Source organism: Hemitrygon akajei, chromosome 14 (assembly GCF_048418815.1).
Source record: "Hemitrygon akajei chromosome 14, sHemAka1.3, whole genome shotgun sequence".
Classification (NCBI taxonomy): domain Eukaryota; kingdom Metazoa; phylum Chordata; class Chondrichthyes; order Myliobatiformes; family Dasyatidae; genus Hemitrygon; species Hemitrygon akajei.
This window is the reverse complement of record NC_133137.1, coordinates 50,573,002-50,598,624: the sequence shown is the minus strand read 5'-3', so window position 1 is coordinate 50,598,624 and position 25,623 is coordinate 50,573,002. Positions and strand designations below refer to the sequence as shown.

Genomic DNA, 25,623 nt, shown 5'->3' with positions numbered 1-25,623 from the left:
CTTGTGTTTACTACAAATATCTGCTATCTCCTTATACATTTGCTCTTCCAACTCACGCTCCCCATTAGGTGGCCTATAATACACTCCTATCAGTGTTACTACACCTTTCCCATTCCTCAATTCCACCCAAATAGCCTCCCTAGAGGAGCTCTCTAATCTATCCTTCCAAAGCACCGCCATAAGATTTTCTCGGACAAGCAATGCAACACCTCCTCCTCTGGCCCCTCCTACTCTATCACCCCTGAAGCAACTAAATCCAGGAATATTTGGTTGCCAATCACACCCTTCCTGCAACCATGTTTCACTAATAGCTACATCATCATAATTCCATAATCATAATTATGGAATCATAATCATAATTCCAACATCATAATTTGAGACCTTAAAGAACATAAACTATTCAGGAAAATAGCCACGATTCCCTTTGTTTATTTGGGATACTCTGCTGCTTAAGTCCAACAGGAGAATGTTGCCGAACAGTTTCTAAGTAGCGCCAGTAGCATGTTCTTGTGTGGCCATTCACAGATATCATGCTTAGAGCAAACAATTCTTAAATAGTGTTAGTAGCGTGAGTTTGTGTTCAAAATGAAGTGATTTTCGTCACTGATAGTTGGCAGTAAGGCAATTCAGAACTGTTTTGCTCAGTGCAGCTTCAAGCATTCAGGCTTGGAGATGCCAGAAAGAGCTGGGAGTGAAAATGAAATGATTTCACTGCTTTAGCAGGTAAGGAATCATGAAGAATTTTAAGGTACCAACAATCATCTTGAATGTTACAATGAAAATGAAAGTTTGGAAGATGCAATCATTGAAAGCATTGTATGAAGGTAGTCCATTTGATGACTGCACTGATTTGTTCTTTTACAGTCAATCAACAAGAACATGGCAGTGACCTCCATTCATAACTATTGGGAACTAATACACAGTTCTATAGTAACATTTGTAGTGTTCTAACTTGTTCTGTATTTCATTTAAATACATAATTTATTACTCAGTTAAAATGAGTTTGTGTGTTTTTAAAATGACAAACAAGAAAATCTGCAGATGCTGGAAATCCGAGCAACACACACAAAATGCTGAAGCTCAGCAGGCCAGGCAGCATCTTTGGAAGAGTATAATCTACCTTTTATGAAGGGTTTCGGCACGAAACATCAACTGTACTCCTTTCCATAGATGCTGCCTGGCCTGCTGAGTTCCTCCAGCATTTTGTGTGTGTTACTTGTCTTTTTTATATACCTTTTTAACTCCTTCCATGAAACCTTGGCTGATTGGAGCAGCCACTTAATTGGGCCAAAATGTACTAATCCTAATGTGTCCCAATTAAATAGAATCCACTGTACTGCTTCAGCCATGTTTTCACCTGATCGCTCAGCTTTGCAAACTTGAAAACAGAACTCCTCCCCAAGGCAACTCAACAGCAGGACTGGAGCAGAGACAAATGGAGTAAACAGGGTATCATAATGGGATGTATAAGCCCAAAGGGGGTGTGAAGGAAGGTTGGGACGTGAGCACAATCTTGTTGGTGCAGGGTGGAGGTTGGGGGGAAAGCTGGGCATCGGGGAGAGTAAACTGGACGGCTTAGAGGAGGAGGTGGGGGAAAGGGGGTGTGAGAATAGAATAGCGTGAGTAATGAGGGGAGGGACAGAGTGTGTGGGTGTTGTTACCCTACCTGGAGAGGGAGGAGGGGGACGGAGTTGGGAGGATGAGGAGGTTCGGGGGAGGCAGGTAGGGAGAGGAGATTTGGGTGGGCGTGTAGGGAGGAGGGGTCTGGGAGTGGAGGAGATGGGGAGAGGTAGGTGGCAGAAGGGGTGGGCGTGGTGGTGTGGGCCCATGGATTGGGGTTAGCTGGGTGTTGAACCGGGGAACTGGGTGGGAGGGCACTCTCCCACTGGCGGCACATACCTCCGCACCCCGCCCAGCCTAGCCCAGCCCAGCCCGTCTCGTCCCGTCCCGTCCCCAAGACCCAGGGCCGCCGGGGCCGCAGATCGGCCGAGGCCTCGGCTGCTAGAGCAGGATCCAGGCCGTACCCATCCCCGACAATCCGCCCTCGTCCCCCGCACCTACCCTCTGCAGAATCCGCCGGAACATGGCAGTGGGCTCGGGGCTGCTACCAGCAGACTGGGCCGGGCCGGGACCAGGAGTTATCCTCGCTCAGTGTAACTGCAGGGCCGGAGGGAGGAGCCTGTGGGCCGGCGGGCACCTGACGTCTGTCCGCCTAGCGAGAGCAACGTGCAGCTGGCCGCTCCAGTCACCCCTCCTCGCTCCTTCACCGGTTTATTTGTTGCATGAAACTTGTGACCAAACTTCACTATCGCCTAGACTGCATGCAATGGATGTAACCCACCGGGTGAAGCCCGGTGGTCTGCGCTCCCCAGTACAAGCTTCTGTTTATTGTCATGGGCAAACAAATACCCAGGGTTTGAATGCCATGAAAATTAACTTCTTTACAGCAGCAGCGCCATGCATGATTAAAAATATTAAATGCCATAAGCTTAACTGAACATAAAATTCTACATAATTTACTCAACAAAAATAAACAACAAGTGCAAGATTGTTCTCTATAGTCCAGGTAAAATGAGCGTTTTCAGATCGGTCCAAGAACCTGATGGGTAGAGGAGAAGCTGCTGTTGTCGATCAGCTTGTGGGTCTTCAGGCTGTTGTATCCCCTGCCTCATGGCAGCAATGAGAAGCTAGCACTGCCTCGATGGTGGGGGTCCTCGACGATGCATGTCACACTGCAGACAGACTGTCATGTTTTACCTGTGTGCCATAAGCAGAGTGGGCTTCAAGATCTCTTGTTGATCTGGCCAGTGGGGGATAAATATGGAGCAAAACTCTTGAGAGAACTTTATATAGTAGTGCTTTATAATCTCAGCAGAGCAATGGTAATCCTAACCAGATATAAGTCACACACACAAAATGCTGGAGGAGCTCAGCAGGCCAGGCAGCATTTATGGAAAAAGTACAGTTGATGTTTCGGGCTGAGACCTTTTGGCAGGACAGTCCTGAGGCATTTTGTTTGTATTACTTGGACTTGCAGCATCTGCAGATTTTCTCTTGTCTGTTTTAAGAGTATAAGTTTATTGTAGGTTTGATGGCATAATTCCCTCTGTCAGAAGAAGTCCTACCATTAATTAGTCTTAATTATATGTAAAGCTATTTATTTAATTGTATATATTTTAGAGATACAGCACAGTAACAGGCCCTTCTAGCCCAACGAACCCCTGCCACCCAATTACACCATGTGACCAATTAACCTACTAACTCACATCTTGGGAATGTGGGAGGAACCGCATGCAGTCACAGGACGAATGCACAAACTTCTTACAACATGGGAATTGGATCCAATCATTTTCTAAAGTACAACCATCAGAAATATTACTCCTCTACAAAATGTATCACTAACTGCAAGCTTTCCTCTATTAAAAGGTCTTGCACTGATTAGGGTTCGATTCTGTCAGTAAGGAGTTAGAATGTTCTCATTTTGACTGCGTGGGTTTCTTCTGGGCACTCTGCTTTCCTCCCACATTCTAGAGTCATATGGTTAGGGTTAGCGTGTTGTGGGTGTGTAATGTAGGCGCCAGTAGCCTGGTGACACTTGCAGCAATCCTTGCTGACTTGATTTGATGCAAACAACACTTTTCACCATATTCAGGTTCAGACTTGTTTATTGCATGTACATCAAAGCATACAGTGAAATGTGTCGTTTGTGCTAACAACCAAGGGCGGCAAGTGTCACCACACATACAGGCACCAACATAGCATGCCCAGATACGCAACACAACACACAGCAGCAACAACAACAGAACAAGACAAGCCATTTTCCCAACCCCTCACACACACCCGGTCAGGCCACCTGCAGTCCTTGGCTTCGGACTCCCAATCTTGAAGACTTTAGGCCTCAACCTTCTGTCCCCGGCCTGAAGATGCCCTCTACCTCCAGACTTGCCGACTTCAGTCTTTGACCTTTGAGGCTTTCTACTTATGGACTTGACAAGCTCTGGACTTTGACCTTTGGCTTTGCCTTCCGGACATCGCCAACCTCTACCCTAGGACTTGGCAATCATGGGTTTGACCTTCACACTTCGACCCTGGGACTCCATGTTTCAATATACTTACTGTAATTGATTTACTTACTCATTTATTTCTATACTATCATATATTGCATTGTACTGGTGCTGCCAAGTTAACAAATTTCGCCACACATGATTCTGATATACATGTGACAAATTAAGCTAATCTTTACTCTTAATAATGTTAACCACAGATTAATAAAGATCTAATTTCAATAAACTTAAAGTTGCATTGAGACCATACTGAAAAAGAAAGAAAATTATGTTTGTAATCCATTTCACAATCTTAAGATGTCCCAAATAATTTTATATTCAATAAAGACTTTGATGTTGCATCCCCCATTGTTGGGCATGAATAAGGAGGAAATTCTACATAATAACTCCAACATAATAAAAAGACCAATAAAACAGAATTGGGCCATTTGGCCCATTGAGTCTGCTCCATCATTTCATCACGGCTGATTTATTTTCCCTCTCATCCCATTCTCCTACCTTCTGCCCCTGTAACCTGATGTATGACCAGATAGTCTCCAACAAAATGTTGATTGAGTGATAAATCTTGGAGCACTGCCTTGTTTTTCTTCAGTGGTGCCACAGAATCCTCACAACCACCTGAGGGAGAAGCTGGTTTGCTGGTTTCCACCTCTTTGGAAGGGTGGCACCTCCAACGGTGGCACAGTGGTGCCACTTGTAGGACTGATACCTGACAGTTCTAGGAAACTGAGTTGGATCCTGACCTCAACACCCTCTACGTGGAGTTTGTTTTAGGAACAGCTTCTTCCCCTCCACCATCAGATTTCTGAACAGAATTGATGAGCAGTTTGATCAGAATGTTGGGTGGATAGATAGATAGACAGATACTTTATTGATCCCAAAGGAAATTTATGTCACAGTAGCATTACAAGTGCACAGATATAAATATTAGAGGAGAAGTAGGAAGAATAAAAAATAAGTTACCTCAAGCAGTCTAACAAGAGTGGGTCATCACTTCCCCAGCTATAGGTTGACTCATTATAGAGCCTAATGGCTGAGGGTAAGAATGACCTCGTATAGCCCTCTTTGGAGCAGCACAGTTGTCTTAGTCTATTACTAAAAGTGCTCCTCTGTTCGGCCAAGGTGGCATGCAGAGAGTGAGAAACATTGTCCAGAATTGCCAGGATTTTCCGTAGGGTCCTTTGTTCTACCACTGCCTCCAGTGTATCCAGTTTGACACCTATAACCGAGCCACCCTTTCTAATCAGTTTGTATTGAGCCTGTTGGCATCACCTGTGTTGATGCCATTTTCCCTGCACACTACCACAATGAAGATTGTACTGGTAACAACAGACTGGTAGAACATGCGAAGGAGGGGCCTACATACTCCAAAGGACCTCAGACTCCTCAGGAAGTAGAGGCAACTCTGGCCCTTCTTGTACACAGCCTCTGTGTTGGTGCTGCACTCAAATCTGTCATCCAGGTGCAGCCCCAGGTACTTGTAGGTCCTCACCACATCCATGTCCTCACCATCAATAGTAACAGGGAGTAGTGCAGGTTTAGTCTTTCTAAAGTTCATCACCACCTCCTTTCTCTTACTCATCCTGAGCTGCAGATGATTCAGTTTGCACCATTTGACAAAGTCCTCCTCAAAAGCCCTATGTTCATCCTCCCATCCTCCCTTTATGCACCCAACTATTGTTGAGTCATCAGAGAATTTCTGCAGATGACATGACTCAGTGTTGTATCTAAAGTCTGAGGTATACAGGGTAAACAGGAAGGTAGCCTGTGGGGCTCCATGTCTGACACACAGCTCTGAAGTTGCACAAACTGTGGTCTGACAGTCAGGTAGTCCATTATCCAGGATACAATGGAAGTGCCAGTCTGCATTGAACAGAGCTTCTCCCCAGCAATGAGGGCTGAATGGTATTAAAGGCATTTGAGAAATCAGAATAAAACATGATCCGCACAGTGCTGTCCTGCTTATCGAAAGAATAGAAGTGTTTCTTGCAGTGGCACACACACACAATGGGCCACAGGGCCTTTTTCCCTCCTGTATGGTTCTATAATTCATTGTGTAGCCTTGTGACTGTAGGGGACTGTCCACCAGAAGGAGAGTTTCAAACAAGGAATGTAGTTACAAAATAAAGATTTGGCCATTAAAAGTCATCATGAGGATGAATTTCTTCTTGCTGAGGACTATGAACCTCTGGAATTTTTGTCAACAGTTTTAGGCCCCTTATCTAAGAAAGGGTGTGCTAGTACTAGAGAGAATTAACCTGGGAATGAAAGGGTTAACATATGAGGAACGTTCGATGCCTCTGGGCCTGAACTCACTGAAGTTCAGAAGAATGAGGAGGGGGAATCTCATTGAAACCTATCAAGTATTGAAAGTATGAGAGAAAGGGGACCTGGAGAAAATGTTTCTTATAGTGGGGGAGTCTAGGACCGGAGAGCACAGTCTCAGAATAGAAGGCTGCCCCTTTAAAACAGAGTTGAGGTGGAACAGGGATGAGGCAGAGGGTGGTGAATCTGTGGAATTCTTTGCCACAGACAGCTGTAGTGGCCAAGTCATTGGGTATATTTAAAGTGAAGGCTGATAGTTTCTTCATTAGTCAGGGTGTCAAAGGTTACGAGGATAAGGCAGGAGAACAGAGTTGAGAGTGATAATATATCAGCCATGATGGAATGGTGGAGCAGGCGGATGGGCTGAATGGCCTAATTCTGCTCCTATTTCTTATGGCCCTGTGGATTTTTCTGTCATGGAGGACAGATGAATAGAGGTATTGAACGGGGAGGATTGGAATTTGGAAGATTGACGAACTGACAACAGTGTAGCTGTGATTATATTGAATGACAGCCCAGACTTGAGGGGCCTGGGGGCCCTACTCTTGCTCCTAATTTCTTCTGTTCATCAACACAATATTCTCTGCACAGGACTGGTGGAATGAATTTTCTGCTCTAGTCAATGGAGTGGGACATCAGCTCATAACCTTTCTGATTCAGGGTTAAGTAAGCCACCAAGCAAGAGTAAATCAGACAGACCACTGACTTACACTAATAAATGGCCACTGTCTATGTTTGTTGTCTTCTGCTGTGATCCATCCACTTCAAGGTTTGCTGTGTTGTACATTTGGAGATACTCTTCTGCATACCACTGTTGTAACATGTGGTTATTTGAGTTACTGTCGCCTTCCTGTCAGCTTGAACCAGTCTGGCCATTCTCCTCTGACCTCTCATTAACATGGCATTTTCATCCACAGAAGGGCTGCTCACTTTTGTTTCACACCATTCTCTGTAAACTCTAGAGACTGTTGTATGTGAAAATCCCGGGAGATCAGCAGTTTCTGAACCACCCTGTCTGGCATCAACAATCATTCCACAGTCAAAGTCACTGAGCTGACATATCTTCCCCCATTCTGATGTTTGGTCTGAACAATAACAGAACCTCTTGACCATGTCTGCGTGCTTTATGCATTGAGTTACAGTCATATGATTGGCTGATTAGATATTTGCATTAACGAACCGGTGTAAATGTATACCTAAAAAAAATTAGCCACTGAGTGTTAGTTAGTTACTGGCGCTCATGTCTTGGGCAGCAATGAAGATCCTCCATCTCTCTCTGTCTTTTTGGCCATCTCCTCTATTGTGCCCCAGGTGTGATTCAGAGTCCTCAATTCTGCCTCTATGGTATGGTGACAAGTTGTCTTTAGTCTCCCACATTTCCCCCATCCTTCAGGGGCCCAATGAACTGTTGTCTTGATGATAGAGTTGGCCTCTCTTTTCATCTCGAGCCACTGAGTGCATATGATGTGAAATTCATTGTTTTGCAACAATGGTACATAAAATTAATATAATCAAAAATAAATCAATACTTCAAAAAATGGAATAACAAGATCGTTGTCATGGACTGCTCAGAAATCTGTTAGTGGAAGGGAAGAAGCTGTTTGTAAATTATTTTGTGTGTCTTTGAGCCCCTGTACCTTCTCCCTCTTGGTAGCAATGGGAAGAAGGCTCAAACCTGATGGTGGGGGTCTTTAATGACAGATACCACCTTCCTGGGGCTCCACCTCTCAGTGAAGTCATTGACAGGGGGGAGGAATGTGATCATCGTGGAGCTGACTGAGCCTACAACCCTCTGCAACCATTTTCAATCCTGTACAATGAATCTCCCTACCAAGCAATGATGCAACCAGGCAGAATTCTCTCCACCGGATACGTGGTCGACATTTGTTCTGAGTTGCATCTCCTCAATCTCCTAACAAGGTGCAGTTGTTGATGTGCTTCTTCATGACAGTTTCAAAGTGTTGGTCCCAGGATGTATCCTCCGACACTGAAGGAGGTGTGGGATGGGATGAAGATCATCACCGGATGCGGTGCAAAGCGGGGGGCGAACATAAGTGGAGATGTGGAGAAAGCGAACCAGCTGAACAACTTCTTCAACAGGTTCGACAGCTCAATCTCATCCTCACCGCAGAAATCCACACCAGGCTTACTTCCCTCACAGGAAAATAGCCACTCACAGGAGACCTTGCCCACGCCCAGGATTACGGCTGCACAGGTGGAAGGTCAACTGAGGAAGATCTGTACCAGCAAGGCGGCTGGACCGGATGGAGTTTCCCCACGATTACTGAGGGCCTGTGCGACTGAGCTGGGAGAACCACTACAGCGCATCTTCAACATGAGCCTGGAGCAGAGAAGAGTACCCAGACAGTGGAAAACATCCTGTATTGTCCCGGTACCGAAGAAACCACAACCAAAGGAGTTGAATGACTTCAGACCTGTTGCCTTGACGTCGCACGTTATGAAGACCATGGAGCGGCTGATAATACAGAATCTGAGGCCACAAACCCGGCACGCCCAGGATCCTCTTCAGTTTGTGTATAAGGAGAAGGTGGGAGTGGAGGATGCTATCACGTATTTGCTGCACAAATCACTCTCTCACCTAGAGGGGGTCAGTTGTGCTGTGAGGATTACATTCCTTGACTTCTCTAGTGCCTTTAACACCATCCAGCCCAAGATCTTAAGGCACAAACTAACGGAGATGGGAGTAGACTCTCACATGGTGGATTGGATAGTGGACTACTTGACAGATAGACCTCAGTATGTGCGGTTGGGAGACTGTAGGTCTGACACAGTGGTCAGCAGCACAGGAGCGCCGCAGGGAACCGTACTCTCTCCGGTCCTGTTCACCCTGTACACATCAGACTTCCAATATAACTCGAAGTCCTGCCATGTGCAGAAGTTCGCTGATGACACGGCCATAGTGGGGTGTGTCAGGAATGGACAGGAGGAGGAGTATAGGAAACTGATACAGGACTTTGTGATATGGTGCAACTCAAACTACCTGCGTCTCAATATCACCAAGACCAAGGAGATGGTGGTGGACTTTAGGAGATCTAGGCCTCATATGGAGCCAGTGATCATTAATGGAGAATGTGTGGAGCAGGTTAAGACCTACAAGTATCTGGGAGTACAGTTAGACGAGAAGCTAGACTGGACTGCCAACACAGATGCCTTGTGCAGGAAGGCACAGAGTCGACTGTACTTCCTTAGAAGGTTGGCGTCATTCAATGTCTGTAGTGAGATGCTGAAGATGTTCTATAGGTCAGTTGTGGAGAGCGCCCTCTTCTTTGTGGTGGCGTGTTGGGGAGGAAGCATTAAGAAGAGGGACGCCTCACGTCTTAATAAGCTGGTAAGGAAGGCGGGCTCTGTCGTGGGCAAAGTACTGGAGAGTTTAACATCGGTAGCTGAGCGAAGGGCGCTGAGTAGGCTACGGTCAATTATGGATAACTCTGAACATCCTCTACATAGCACCATCCAGAGACAGAGAAGCAGTTTCAGCGACAGGTTACTATCGATGCAATGCTCCTCAGACAGGATGAAGAGGTCAATACTCCCCAATGCCATTAGGCTTTACAATTCAACCGCCAGGACTTAAGAACTTTTTAAAAGCTATTATTAATGCTTTTTGAGATAGTGATTTAGATGCATATCATATTTTTTACTGAGTTAAGTATTGTATGTAATTAGTTTTGCTACAACAAGTGTATGGGACATTGGAAAAAAAGTTGAATTTCCCCATGGGGATGAATAAAGTATCTATCTATCTATCTATCTATCTGAAGAACCCTTTCCACCACCTAGCCCTTAGTGAGGAAAGGCACACGTTTTCCCTAAAGCAGTAACAAAGTTAATGAAAATTCTGAGTCTTAAAGTTGCATCAAAAAAGTTAAAGAAGCACTATTTCAAATTATGGACTGTAGTAGGCAGCTGTCGATCCCAGGAGATCATGGGTTTGTGCCTCTGGTGGCCTGTGTCCTCTCCAGGGTACAAGCCTGGGTGTGAAGATCCGGCTGTTGCCCATGCAGCGGGCTCCCCCTCTCCACGTCACTGATGTAGTCCAAGGGAAGGGCAAGTGCCGATGCAGCTTGGCACCAGTGTCCTCGCAGAGGTTGCCAGAGTGAAGTTGTAAACAACATTGAACTGCCTTAGGGACCCTGACTCCGGATTTCTTCTTCGGGGTTTGCTCTCAAAGCCTTCTCCATGGGTGGGTATGGCTGCAAAGCAGCAGAGTTTTAAAATCAGAGCTTTCCTTCTCCAAATTATGAATTATCACAATATAATTTGTCACTCACTCTGAAAACAAAATAGGTGTTGCTGAAATAAAACTGACCATTCACACCATCATTGTTAAAAGGTGTTCACTGAACTGGGTGACATGGAATTTTGTCTGTTGCCTCATATTCTGCAGAACAGGAATTTTGTTTCATTCTGCCTTAGATGGTGAAAGAAAACAAGATTCCAAAAGAACTGACTGCTTAACCGTTAGCCAGGAATCCACTTTTAAACAGTTATGGGAACACTTTCGTTTGATGATGTTAAGTTTTGAAAAGCAGAAGATGGCAAAAATAAGCATGCATAATAACTGCAAAAAATGCTGTAAATCCTCAGCATTTTAAACTGGATTGGCAGGGGTTGTGTGACTGAGCAGGAGCAAGTCATGAGATAAAACAGTAACCAGCAAGAGCAAGTTTAGTAACCAATAAAGTCTCAATAAGGAATACCTAGGTCGACTGCATTTATTTCAATGCACAAGGGTTAACACGGAAGGTGGATAAAGATTATAAGATATAGGAGCAGAATTAGGCCATTGAGCCCATTTAGTCTGCTCCACCTTTCTATCATGACATATTATCCCTCTCAACCCCATTCTGCTGCCTTCTCCTTGTAACTTTTGAAGCCCTAATCAAAAAACTTTCAAGCTCCGCTTTAAATATACTCAATAACTTGGCCCGTACAGCCATCCATTGTAATAAATTCCACACATTCACTACTCTCAGGCTAAAAAAATTTTCCTCTTCTGTATTCTAAATGAATGTCATTTTATTCTGAGGCAGGGCCCTCTTGTCCCAGACTCACCCGTTATAGGGTACTTTCTCTCTGTGTCCATTCTATCTAGGCCTTTCAATATCCCATAGGTTTCAATGAGATTCCTCCTCATTCTTCTAAACTTCAGCTAATCCAGGCTCAAAGTCATCAAATGCTCCTCATATGTTAACTCTTTCATTCCTGGAATCACTCTCAAGAATCTCCTCTAGACCCCCTCCAACGCCAGCACAACTTTTCTTAGATAAGGGCCCTAAACTGCTGACAATACTCCTAGTGCGGTCTGACCAATGCCTTATAAAGCCTCAGCATCACATCCTTGTCCTTTTATTCTAGTCTCTCCAAATGAATGCAAACATTGTGTTTGCTTTCATAACCAATGACTCACCCTGCAAGTTAACTTTTGGGAAATCATAAACAAGGACGCCCAAGTCCATTTTCACCTCTGAGTTTTCAATTTTCTCCCGGTTTAGAAAATAGCCTATGCCTTCATTCCTGCTACCAATGTGCATGACAATACACATTCCTACACTGTATTCCATCTACCACTTCTCTCACAATCTGTCTAAATCCTCCTGGTTCCTCAACAATACCTGCCCCTCCATCTATCTTTGTATTGTCCATAAACTTGTCCACAAAGCCATCAATTCTGTCATCCAAATCATTGATATATAATGTAAAAAGAATCAGCCCCAATACCAACACCAGTGGAATACCACTAGTTAACAGCAGCCAGTCAGAAATAGCTCCCTTTATTGCCACTCTTTGTTTCCTGTCAGTCAGCCAGTCTTCTACCCTGCAATCCCATGGGCTCTTATCTTGTTAAGCAGCCTCATGTGTGGCATCTTGTCAAAGACTTATGACAATCCAAATAAACAACACCCTGCCTGTTAAGATGGCACTAAACAGCGACTCCTTTGTTTGCATCTTCAGAAACAGCTCTACTTCCATCTTTGATATCTTTATTTTTCCCTTTCAGGGTTCTTTTGAAGACCCTGACCTGGAGTTACACGCTGACTTCGGTTCTTTGCAGGAATGGGACCCGCTCTCGGGGTTTCAGGACTGGCCATTGTTTGGCAAGCCAAGGGTTCGGCCTGAGAGTCCGGCTCGAATTCGGATGTCTAAGATCTCGGGGCTCTGGAGATGGGTGGATTGAAGGTCGGTGTCACGGCTGGAGACTCGTGTGTTGTTGGGGGAGTTGGGATATCTGCTGCGGGCCCGAAGATCGGGGATCTTTGTGATCTTCAGGCACAGAGCTCGAAAAAAGCGACGTAATGGACTTTTAACATCGTAAACCAGCGAGTTGTTTGTTATGTCTCCCCACTCGCTGGGAAAATGGAGACACCTTCTTCTCCCTTATTAGGGAGAAAGAGAATTGGCGGTATGTCGAATGCCAGATGAAACACAAAGTCTTTGGGGTAACTGCAAGTCTGTGTTTTTGCTGTTGCTTTGCTCACACTGAGTGCTCGGTGGTGGGTGCCGATGCTCTTTTTTGCCGGTGGGGGGAGGGGGTATTGTGGCTCACTGCTGCTTACGTGTGGGAGGGAGGGGAGCTGGGGAGGGGGTATTGTGGCCCACTGCTGCTTACGTGTGGGAGGGAGGGGAGCTGGGGGAGGGGGTATTGTGGCTCACTGCTGCTTACATGTGGGAGGGAGGGGGTATTGTGGCTCACTGCTGCTTACGTGTGGGAGGGAGGGGAGCTGGGGAGGGGGTATTGTGGCTCACTGCTGCTTACGTGTGGGAGGGAGGGGAGCTGGGGAGGGGGTATTGTGGCTCACTGCTGCTTACGTGTGGGAGGGAGGGGAGCTGGGGGAGGGGGTATTGTGGCTCACTGCTGCTTACGTGTGGGAGGGAGGGGAGCTGGGGAGGGGGTATTGTGGCTCACTGCTGCTTACGTGTGGGAGGGAGGGGAGCTGGGGGAGGGGGTATTGTGGCTCACTGCTGCTTACGTGTGGGAGGGAGGGGAGCTGGAGGAGGGGGTATTGTGGCTCACTGCTGCTTACATGTGGGAGGGAGGGGAGCTGGGGAGGGGGTATTGTGGCTCACTGCTGCTTACATGTGGGAGGGAGGGGAGCTGGGGAGGGGGTATTGTGGCTCACTGCTGCTTACATGTGGGAGGGAGGGGAGCTGGGGAGGGGGTATTGTGGCTCACTGCTGCTTACATGTGGGAGGGAGGGGAGCTGGGGGACTTTGGGGTTCTTTACGTTTATCTGTCATTCATTCTTTGGAGCATTTCTCTGTTTTCGTGGATGTTTGCAAAGAAAAAGTATTTCAGGATGTATATTGTATACATTTCTCTGACATTAAATTGGACCTTTGAACCTTCTGAAACTTTAACCATTACTGTTACGCTGTCATCCCTGCTAGTGTAACCTTCCAATCAACTTTGGCCAGTTCCTTTTTCATGCCTCTGTAATTCCCTTTACTCCACTGTAATACTGATATATCTGACTTTAGCTTCTCCCTCTCAATGTACAGGATGAATTCTTTCATATTATGATCACTGCCTCCTAAGGGTTCTTTACCTGAAACTCCCTAATCAAATCTGGTTCATTACACAACATCCAATCCAGAATTGTGTTTCTCCTAGTGAGCATAACCACAAGCTGCTCTAAAAAGCCATCTCATAGGCATTCTACAAATTCCCTCTCTTGGGATCTAGCACCAACCTGATTTTCCCAATCTACCTTCATACTGAAAATCCCATGGCTACCATTACATTGCCCTTTGACACGCCTTCTCCAACTCCCATTATAATTTATATCCCACACCCTGGCTACTGTTCGGAGGCACGTATACAACTCCCATCAGTTCCTTAACTCTACCCACAAGAATTCTACATCTTCCAATCCTGCGTCACCACTTTCAAGAGATTTGACTTCATGTTTTCCAACAGAGCTACCCCACCCCCTCTGCCTACCTGTCTGTCCTTTTGATACAATGTGTATCCTTGGATGTTAAGCTCCCAACAATGATCTTCTTTCAGCCACGACATAGTGATGGCCACAATGTCCTACCTGCCAATCTCTGACTGCACAGAAGATCATCTACTTTATTCCATATACAAATATAATACCTTCTGTCCTGTATTCATCACCTTTTCAAAATTTTGCCCCCATGTTGCATTTCAACTCATATCATTGACTGCAATTTTGCCCCATCATCTGCCCTATCAGTTTGAGGAGATCATCAAAAACACTCACAAATTTCTACAGATGTACCATGGAGAGCATTCTAACTGGCTGCATTACCGTCTCGTATAGGGGTGGTGGGGGAAATTACTGTACAGGATCGAAGGAAGCTGCAGAGTGTTGTAAACTCAGTCATCTCTATCATGGGCACTAGTCTCCATTGTATCCAGGACACCTTCAAGGAGCAATGCCTCAAAAAGGCAGCGTGCATCAGTAAGGTCCGCCACCACTCAGGCCATGCCTTGTTCTCATTGCTACCATCAGGTAGGAGGTACAGAAGCCCAAAGGCACACATGTAACAATTCAGGAACAGCTTCTTCCCCTCTGCCATCCAATTTCTAAATGGACATTAAACCCATGAACACTATCTCACTACCTTTTTATTTCTATTTTTGCACTATTTACTGTAATTTAATTGTTTTATGTATACTTACTGTAATTCACTGTTTTATTCGATTATTATGTAATGTGTTGTACTGATGCTGCAAAGTTAACAAATTTCACAACATGCAAGCGATATTAACCTGATTTTGATTGTCTCCGTCCTCTGGGGACTGGGATGTGATTACAGCGAGAGGCATATGGCTGAGAGAAGGCCAAGGCTGGCTGCTCAATATTTCAGGATACAGGCTCTAAGAGGCATAACACAAGTATAGGTATGTGTTATCTTTGTTATAAAAGAGGATGTAACAGCCATGCTTAGAGATGATATTCTTGGGAGATCATCCACTGAGGTCAAATGAGTAGAATTTAGTAAAAAGTCACTATAGAGGGACTGTGTTATATCCCCCACCCCCTTCGCAATAGTTCATAAGACCGTAAGACATAGGAGCAGAATTAGGCCACCCAGCCCATTGTTCGCTCTGCTATTCCATTGTGGCTGATTTATTATCCCTTTCAACTGCATCATCCTGCCTTCACCCCATAACCTTTGAATCCCTTACTAAGCAAGAACTTATCAACCTCCATTTTAAATATACAAAGTAAATATATTATCAAAGTACGTATACATGTAATGTCAGCAAGACCTGGGAGCTGATTATTGACTTCAGGAGGAGAAAACCAGAGGTCCACGAGCCAGTCCTCATCAGGGGAATAGAGGTGAAGAGAGTCATCAATTTAAAATTCCTCAGTGTTAATATTTCAGAGGACCTGTCCTGGGCCCAGCACGTAAGTCCAATTGTGAAGAAAACATGGCAGCGCCTCTACTTCCTTAGGAGTTGCGAAAATTTGGCATGACATCTAAAACTTTGACAAACTTCTATAGATGACTAGTGGAGAGTATATTGACTGGTTGCATCGCAGCCTTGTATGAAAACCCTAATGCCCTTGATTGGAAAATCCTAGAAAAAGTACTGGATGTGGCCCAATCCATCACAGGCAAAGCACACGCCTCCATTGGGCACATCTACACAAGCACCTTTGTGGGAAAGCAGAGACCCATATCACCCAGGTCGTGCTCTGTTCTTGCTGCTGTCATCAAGAAGAAGTTACAGGACCCTCAGGACTCACACCACCAGGTTCAGGGACACTTATTACCCCTCAACTATCAGGCTCTTCAACCAGTGAGATGACTTCATGCGCCCGATCACTGAACTGTTCCCACAAGCTATGGACATATTTTCAAGGGCCTTTCACCTGATGCTCTCAATATTTATTGTTTATTTATTATTATTATTTCTTTTTCTTCCTTTTGTATTTGCACAGTTTGTTGCCTTTTGCACCTTGATTGTTTGGTTGGCACCACTCAGCCGGGTTTTCCATCTCCCTCCTACATGCCACCTTTGATTGGGTGAATGACAGTGGTGTCATCAGCAAACTTAAATATGGCTTTGGAACTGTGCTTAGCCCCACAGTCATAAGTGTAAAGCAAGTAGAGCAGAAGTACACAGACTTGTGGTCCACCTGTGCTGATGGAGATTGAGGAAGAGATGTTGTCGCCAATCCAAGTGAAAAATTGAGGATCCAATTGCACAAGGAGGTATTGAGGCCAGGTCTTGAAGCTTATTGATTAGTTTTAAGGTGACAGTATTGAATGCTGAGCTGTAGTCAATAATGACCATACTGATGTATGCATCTTTACTGTCCAAATGCTACTGGATTGAGGAAGAGCCAATGAAATGCCATCTGCTTTGGACCCAAAATGGCCTATATCTAATAATCCAATAGTTTAGCCTCCATAGCCTTCCTTAGCAATGAATACCACAGATTCACTTCCATCTGGCAGAAGAAATTCCTTCTCATCTCTGTTCTAAAGTGTTATCCATCTATTCTGAGATTGTGCCCTTTGATCCTACCATAGGAAACATCTTCCCCACTTCCACTCTACCTTGGGTTTTCAATATTCAGTAGGTTTCAGAGAGATTTCCACACCTGATTTCTTCTGAACTCCAGAGAATGGAGGCCCAGAGCCATCAAGTGCTCCTCACTCATCAACCCTTTCGTTCCCGAGAATGAAATTTGCCTATCGCCACAATAGGACAATGACACATGCAATCTCAATGGCTCTCCACACGGCTTTAAACCACCTAGAAAACATAAGCACCTACGTCAGGATGCTGTTCATTGACTATAACTCAGCATTTAAAACCATCATTCCTGTAATCCTGATTGAGAAGTTGCAGAACCTGGGCCTCTGAAACCCCTTCTGCAATTGGATCCTCGACTTCCTAACCAGAAAACCACAGTCTGTGCGGACTGGTGATAACATATCCTCTTCGCTGATGATCAACACTGGCGCACCTCAGGGGTGTGTGCTTAGCCCACTGCTCTACTCTCTATATACCCATGACTGTGTGGCTAGGCTTAGCTCAAATACCATATATAAATTTGCTGATGATACAACCATTGTTGGTGGAATCTCAGGGGGTGACGAGAGGGCGTACAGGAGTAAGATCTGCCAACTAGTGGAATGGTGCTGCAGCAACAACCTGGCACTCAACATCAGTAAGACAAAAGAGCTGATTGTGAACTTTAGGAAGGGTAAGACAAAGGAGAACTCGCCAATTCTCATAGAGGGATCAGAAGTGGAGAGAGTGAGCAGCTTCAAGTTCCTCAGTGTTAAGATCTCTGTGGATCTAATGTGGTCCCAACATATCAATGTAGTTATAAAGAAGGCAAGGCAGCGGCTATACTTTATTAGGAGTTTGAAGAGATTTGGCATGTCAACAAATACACTCAGAAACTTCTGTAGCTGTACCATGGAGAACATTCTGACAAGCTGAATCACTGTCTGGTATGGAGGGGCTACTACACAGGACTGAAAGAAGCTGCAGAAGGTTCTAAATCTAGTCAGCTCCATCTTGGGCACTAGCCTACAAAGTACCCAGGACATCTTCAGGGAGCGGTGTCTCAGAAAGGCAGCATCCATTATTAAGGACCTCCAGCACCCAGGGCATGCCCTTTTCTCACTGTTACCATCAGGTATGAGATACAGAAGCCTGAAGACACACACTCAGTGATTCAGGAACAGCTTCTTCCCCTCTGCCATCCAATTCTTAAATGGACATTGAATCTTTGGACACTGTCTCATTTTCTTTTAATATACAGTATATCTGTTTTTGCATGTTTTTAAATCTATTCAATACATGTAATTGAATTTCTTGTTTATTTATTAAGTTTTATTTTATTTATTATTATTTATTTTCTTTCTGCTAGATTATGTATTGCATTGAACTGCTGCTGCTAAGTTAACAAGTTTCACATCACATGCCGGTGATAATAAACCAGGTTCTGATTCTGATTCTGAGATCATTCTCGCAAACTCATCTAGACCCTCTCCAATACTCCCGGTGTGGTTGGACCAATACTGTATACAGTCTCAGACTTACATCCTTGCTTTTATATTCTAGTTCTCTGGAAATGAATGCTAACATTTTATTTGCCTTCTTTACCACAGAGTCAACTTAACTTTAGGGAACCCTGCACCAAGACTCCCAAGTCCCTTTGAACCTTTGATTTCTGAATAGTCTGTTCCTTTATTCCTTCTACTAAATTGCATGGCCATACATTTCCCCACACTGTATTCCATCTTCCACTCCTTTGCCCATTCTCCTAATCTGTCTAAGTCCTTCTGCAGGCTCCCTGCTTCCTCAACACAGCCTGCCCCTCTTCCCATGTTTGTATCATCTGCAAATGAGGCCAAAAAGCCATCATTACATCATCAACCTATAATGTAAATGAAGTCCCAGCACCAACCCCTGTGGATCACCGCCACTCACTGGCAGCCAACCATTCTTTGCCTCCTGCTAGTCAGCCAATTTTTCACTCATGCAGGTATCTTTCCTGCAGCAAGATGGCGCCAGTGACCAACGGCAATATTTCGCAGACAGCTCACAAGACTACTTGCTAATCTAGTAAGTATATTCCTTGCAGAGACTGCATCTTTTTAATGATGTACTTTTGAACCGACTAAATGATCTTACACTTTTACGATCTCCCAAGGGAATTGGTGAACTAGACTCTCAAGGGTACAGGAATGGCTGGAGTAGCCATCACTGGGGGTGGACACTGTGTCAAGGCCTGATAGCAGAAGACAAACCTGCGATCGGCTCCATTACTCTGTACTGATTAAAGCATCAAGCAAGATAAAAATTGTCGAAGGCAAACTTGTGTTCAGCACCACCTGTCTGCATTTGACTTGTCTCCCTCTCTTCTCATTCCTACCATCGAGCGGGAGTCCTGGGTCCCATGCTGTCTGCTTCGGGAGCTGGTGTTGCTCTTCAGCCATCGAGATCCTGGATCGGCCTCACTCACTTCAGTGCAGCCGTGGACTCACTCTCAGGAACTCTGCACTTCACGCTGCTTGTGTTATTGTTCACTTTTTTTTTACTATTTGTGCGATTTGTCCTCTTTTGCACATTGGGTATGGGGCTGTCTTGTTGTGTGTTCTTTTATTGAATTCTATTATGTTTCTTTGTTTTGTGAGGCCCTGCAAGAAGATTAATCTCAAGGATATATATAGTATACATACTTTGATAATAAATTCGAATTTTGCAATACAATGGACTCTTATATTCTTTATAGCCTCATGTGAAGCACCTTGTCAAAGGCTCTCTGAAAATCCACTGACTCTACTTTGTCTATCCTCCTGTTATTTCTTCAACAATTCCAACAGATTTGCATAACTGAGGAATCCGTTAAGTCAAAAACAAGGAAACCATGCTGACTTCAGCCCATGTTATTATTAAATACACAGTTTTCCTCTCAGCACCAATCTCTGTATCCCTTCATGCCCAGACCAATCAAGAATCTATCAACCTCTGCCTTAAGGACTTGGCCTCCATCGCTGCCTGTGGCAATGAATTCCACAGATTCATCACTCTCTGGCTAAAGAAATTCTTCCTTATCTCCATTCTAAAAGGAAGCCCTGTATTTTTGAGGCTATGTCCTCTGGTCTTAGACACTCCCACCATAGGAAACATCTTCTCCACATCCATTCTATCAAACCATTCTATTAAACCATTCGATAAGTTTCAATTAGGCCACCCCTCATTCTTCTGAATTCCATGAATACAGGCCCAGAGACGTCAAACGCTCTTCATGTGAAAAGCAGCTCAATCCTGGAATCATTTTCGTGAACCTCCTTTGAACCCTCTCTAGTTTCAGTACATCCTTTCTTATATAAGGGGCCCGAAACTGCTCACAGTACTCCAGGTGAGGCCTCACCAGTGCTTTATAAAGTCTCAACATTACATTCTTGCTTTTATATTCTATTCCTCTTGAAATGAATGCGAACATTGCATTTGCCTTCCTCACCACAAACTCAACCTGCAAAATAACCTTCAGGGAATCCTGCACGAGGACTCCCAAATCTCTTTGGACCTCAGATTTTCATATTTTCTCTCCACTTTAAAATCAGTCAACCCTTTCTTCTACCAAAGTGCATGACCATACATTTCCTAACTCTGTATTTCATCTGCCACTTCTTTGCCCATTCTCTTAATCTGCTTAAGACCTTCTGTAACCTCTCTACTTCCTCAAAACTACCTGCTCCTCACCTTCCTGACTTTGCAACAAAGCCATCAACTCCATCATCCAAATCATTGACATATAACGTAAAAAGAATCGGTCCCAACACAGACCCCCGTGCAACACCACTGGTCACTGGCAGCCAATCAGAAAAGGCTCCCTTTATTCCCACTCTTTGCCTCCTGCCAATCAGCCACTGCTCTATCCATGCTAGAATTTTTCCTGTGATATCATGGATTTGTAGCTTGTTAAGCAGCCTCATGAGAGGCACCTTGTCAAAGGCCTTCTGAAAATCCAAGTACAAAACATCAACCAATTCTCCTTTGTCTGTCCTGCTTGATATTTCTTCAAAGAATTCCAATAGAATTGTCAGGCAAGATTTTTCCTCGAGGAAACCATGCTGACTATGGTCTGTTTTATCATGTGCTTCCGGGTACCCCAAAACCACATCCTTGACAATGGACTCCAACATCTTCCCAATCACTGAGGTCAGACCAACTGGCTGATAATTTCCTTCTTGAAGAGTAGAGAGACATCTGCAGTTTCCAGTCTTCTGGAACTATTCCAGAATCTAGTGATTCTTGAAAGATCATTACTAATGCCTCCACAATCTCTTCAGCCATCTCCTTCAGAACCCTGGGGTGCACACCATCTGGTCCAGGTGACTTATCTATTTTTAGACCTTCCACTTTCCCCAAGAACCTTCTCTCAAGTAATGAATGGTAACTTCACACACCTCCTGCCCCCGACACCTGGAATTTCCATCAAACTGCTGGAGTCTTCCACAGTGAAGACTGATGCTAAATACTTACCGTAATCAGTTTGTCTGCCATTTCCTTGTCCGCCGTTACTTCCTCTCCAGCATTGCTTTCCAGCAGTCCGATATCCACTCAAGCACACACACACACTCACACACACACACACACACACACACACACACACACACACACACACACACACACACACACACACACACACACACACACACACACACACACACACACACACACACACACACACCCCCCCCCCCCCCCCATACATACTGTATGTACATGTACATCGGGAATTGAATCCCGATTGCTAGTGTTATGCTAGCTGCTAACCCTCCGTGCTACCCCATGCAGATCAATTCATTACAGTGCATTGAGGACGAACAAGGTAAACTAATAACAATGCAGTCAGGATGAAGTATAACTGCAGAACTACTGAGAAAGTGCAGTGCAGCTTAACAATGCAGTACAGTACAGGATTATCATGAGTCTGAAGATACACTCTCTAAGTTTCAGAAACAACTTCTTCCCCTCCACTGTCAGATTTATGAACGGACAATGAACACTACTCACTTTTTGCTCTCTTTTTATATTTTTCATATTTCATATTGTAACATATGGTAAACCTTTATGTCTTGCACTGTACTGCTGCCACAAAACAACACATTTCTTGGCATATAAACCTGATTCTGATTTTGATTCAAGACTCAAGTGCAAAGGCATTTACACTCCCTCTATTTTTATTCTTCATACTTCACTGGCAGACAAAAGTTTAAAAATCACACATAATCTGAATATTAAGGTGAGAGGTTCAACAATTGGCTAAAACTGTGTGACACCCACTGAGTCATCCAGAGGCAGTGTACTGTCCAATACAATGAGGGCATTTTGAAATTCAAATATGGTAAATTTTATTTCTGAATAATAAATTATTAAAACTAGCTATATCCATCAGCAACTAGCCTTCGATTTCAGTGCTGATAATCACTGATGTAGGCTGTGAACTTTAATCTTTTTTTACGTTGGGTGGTAAAATTCCAATTTGTTGAGTCTGGGAGTGCCTGCTGATTACTCAGACTGCTTTATTTCTTTGGCACCAATGGGTGGGAAATGTTTGTTCAGTAAATACAGGCGTGTAGAGTAGATTTATTTCTATCATGTAAGTGTAACTGTGGTTTTGTATCAGATCTGGTATCAGCCAGTTAGTATCGATTGAAGTGTTGCCTCATGTCTGCTTATCAGAGATTTCTCATTGACAGCACTGCCTGTGGGTAAAAGGCTCCTGATCAGGATTGGATGTGCTGTGCCAAGACTGGGTGCTGGGAAAACGCAGGGAACCGAAGTATAATCACACATACAACACTACCTGCTATCGTTGTAAAATATTCTGCAGGTGCTGGAAATCTAGAGTAACACACACAAAATGCTGGAGGAACTCAGTAGGTCAGGCAGCATCCAGGGAGGGCAATAAAGAGTCAAAGTTTTGAGTCGAAACCCTTCATCAGCTACATTTGAAGGGACTATTTGTTATCAGCATTAGTTTATTATTGTCAAATGCACCAAAAACTTGCCTTGTATACTGTTAGTACAGATGAAATCGGTTCACAGTGCATTGAGGTTCGACCGGGTAAACCAGTAACAATGCAGAATGAAGTGTTACAGTAACAGAGAGAGAGTGCATGCAGGTAAACAGTAAGTGCAAGATCATTGTGAGGTTAAGAGTCCGTCTTATACAGTACAGGAGGTCCATTCAAGAATCTGATAACAATGGGGTACAATCTGTCCTTGAGCCTGGTGGTGCGTGCTTTCAGACTTTTATATCTTCTGCCTGATGGAAGAGGGGAGGAGAGAGGGTGGGTGGGGTCTTTGATGGTGCTGCTGCCTTACCAAGGCAGAGAGAGCTTCACGTTCATTTCACAAGTACTCCGGAAGATGGATGTGGAAAAACTAGTTGGCATATAATGAATAAAGATTAAACAAATATGCAGACTGCACCAACAGCAGCCGCATCTGTTTATATAACACTTGAAGCTTTCAACGTTCCAAAGCTCTTTGACGTGAAAGTTTAACACTGAACCATTAGAAGTTGTCATAGCAGTGACCAAGGGCTTAGGAAACAGGTTGGTTTTCAGCAGCTTCTAAAAGAAAGCTGAAGAGGCAGTGGAATTTCAGGAATGAATCTCTGGAGGTCAGGGCTTTGGCTGCTAGTGGAAAAGTGACTTAAGTCAGGCATGTCTCCAGGGGCCAGATGTCAGAGGTGAGGCTACTTCAGACAGGTGTATGGCTAGAGCAAAGGGGGGCTAAGGCTTAGGAGGAAATTAAAAATGACAAGGATGTTAGAACTGGCTTATTACTTAACCATGAGCACAATAGGATGAACGAACCAAGCAGTAAGCGGGAGGAACTCAGCAGGTGAGGCAGCATCCATGGAGAGGAATAAACAGTCGACGTTTCAGTCCAAGACCCTTCATCCGGGCTCTGGATTTACTCTGGTACTCTGGAGTTCCAGCACCGGCAGAATCTCTTGTGTTGCCAAACCAAGCAGACCAGGTTAGGACAACTGCTGAAGAATTTTACAGGACCTCAGGTTGACAGTGGGAAGGGTGATGGACGTAGGCCTCAAGTTCATTAGAATTAACATTTAAAGGGGAACAAGGTGTTGCTGAGAGTCCGAGCAGGAGGTGAACAGGAAGGAAGCAGGCAACATGATGGAGGTAGAAATAGATAGTGCTAAACAACACACACAAAATGCTGGTGGAACACAGCAGGCCAGGCAGCATCTATAAGGAGAAGCGCTGTCGATGTTTCAGGCCGAGACCCTTCGTCAGGACTAACTGAAAGGAAAGATACTAAGAAATTTGAAAGTAGTGGGGGGAGGGGGAAATGCAAAATGATAGGAGAAGACCGGAGGGGGTGGGATGAAGCTAAGAGCTGGAAAGGTGATTGGCAAAAGTGATACAGAGCTGGAGAAGGGAAAGGATCATGGGACGGGAGGCCTTGGGAGAAAGAAAGGGGGAGGGGAGCACCAGAGGGAGATGGAGAACAGGCAGGGTGATGGGCAGAGAGAGAGAAAAAAACAAACAACTAAATATGTCAGGGATGGGGTAAGAAGGGGAGGAGGGGCATTAACGGAAGTTAGAGAAGTCGATGTTCATGGCATCAGATTGGAGGCTACCCAGCCAGTATACAAGGTGTTGTTCCTCCAACCTGAGTGTGGCTTCATCTTGATAGTAGAGGAGGCCATGGATTGACATATCAGAATGGGAATGGGATGTGGAATTAAAATGTGTGGACACTGGGAGATCCTGCTTTCTCTGGCGGACAGAGCGTAGGTGTTCAGCGAAACAGTCTCCCAGTCTGCGTCGGGTCTCACCAATATATAAAAGGCCACACCGGGAGCACCGGACACAGTATACCACACCAGCCGACTCACAGGTGAAGTGTCGCCTCACCTGGAAGGACTGTCTGGGGCCCTGAATGGTGGTGAGGGAGGAAGTGTAAGGGCAGGTATAGCACTTGTTCTGCTTGCAAGGATAAGTGCCAGGAGGGAGATCAGTGGGAAGGGATGGGGGGAACGAGTGGACAAGGGAGTTGCGTAGGGAGTGATCCCTGCAGAAAGCAGAAAGGGGGGAGAGGGAAAGATGTGCTTGGTAGTGGGATCCCGTTGGAGGTGGCGGAAGTTACGGAGAATTATACGTTGGATCCGGAGGCTGGTGAGGTGGTAGGTGAGGACAAGGGGAACCCTATCCCGAGTGGGGTGGCAGGCGGATGGGGTGAGGGCAGATGTGCGGGAAATGGGAGAGATGCATTTGAGAGCAGAGTTGATGGTGGAAGAAGGGAAGCCCCTTTGTTTAAAAAAGGAAGACATCTCCTTCGTCCTGGAATGAAAAGCCTCATCTTGAGAGCAGATGCGGTGGAGTCAGAGGAATTGTGAGAAGGGAGTCCCTATGCGACTCCCTTGTCCACTCGTCCCCCCCCATCCCTTCCCACCGATCTCCCTCCTGGCACTTATCCTTGTAAGCGGAACAAGTGCTACACCTGCCCTTACACTTCCTCCCTCACCACCATTCAGGGCCCCAGCCAGTCCTTCCAGGTGAGGCGACACTTCACCTGTGAGTTGGCTGGTGTGGTATACTGCATCCGGTGCTCCCGGTGTGGCCTTTTATATATTGGTGAGACCCGACGCAGACTGGGAGACCATGATCCTTTCCCTTCTCCAGCTCTGTATCACTTTTGCCAATCACCTTTCCAGCTCTTAGC

General features: G+C 45.1%; 1 protein-coding gene and 1 long non-coding RNA gene across 2 annotated transcripts in view; one reads left to right on the top strand and one right to left on the bottom strand.

Moving 5' to 3' along the window:
* Positions 1 to 2,222, bottom strand: part of eea1 (early endosome antigen 1) — a 159,824-nt gene extending 157,602 nt beyond the window's left edge. The window contains 1 exon segment of the mRNA XM_073066037.1: positions 2,062 to 2,222. Within this exon segment, the coding sequence (XP_072922138.1) occupies positions 2,062 to 2,085 (24 nt within the window). The 5' untranslated portion in view covers positions 2,086 to 2,222.
* A 10,196-nt stretch (positions 2,223 to 12,418) lies between these two features.
* LOC140738571 (uncharacterized) lies at positions 12,419 to 19,546 on the top strand. Its single transcript, XR_012101393.1, has 3 exons — positions 12,419 to 12,590; positions 18,914 to 18,978; positions 19,067 to 19,546. It is a non-coding gene; the product is annotated as an uncharacterized lncRNA (long non-coding RNA).
* The last annotated feature ends 6,077 nt before the right edge of the window (positions 19,547 to 25,623 follow it).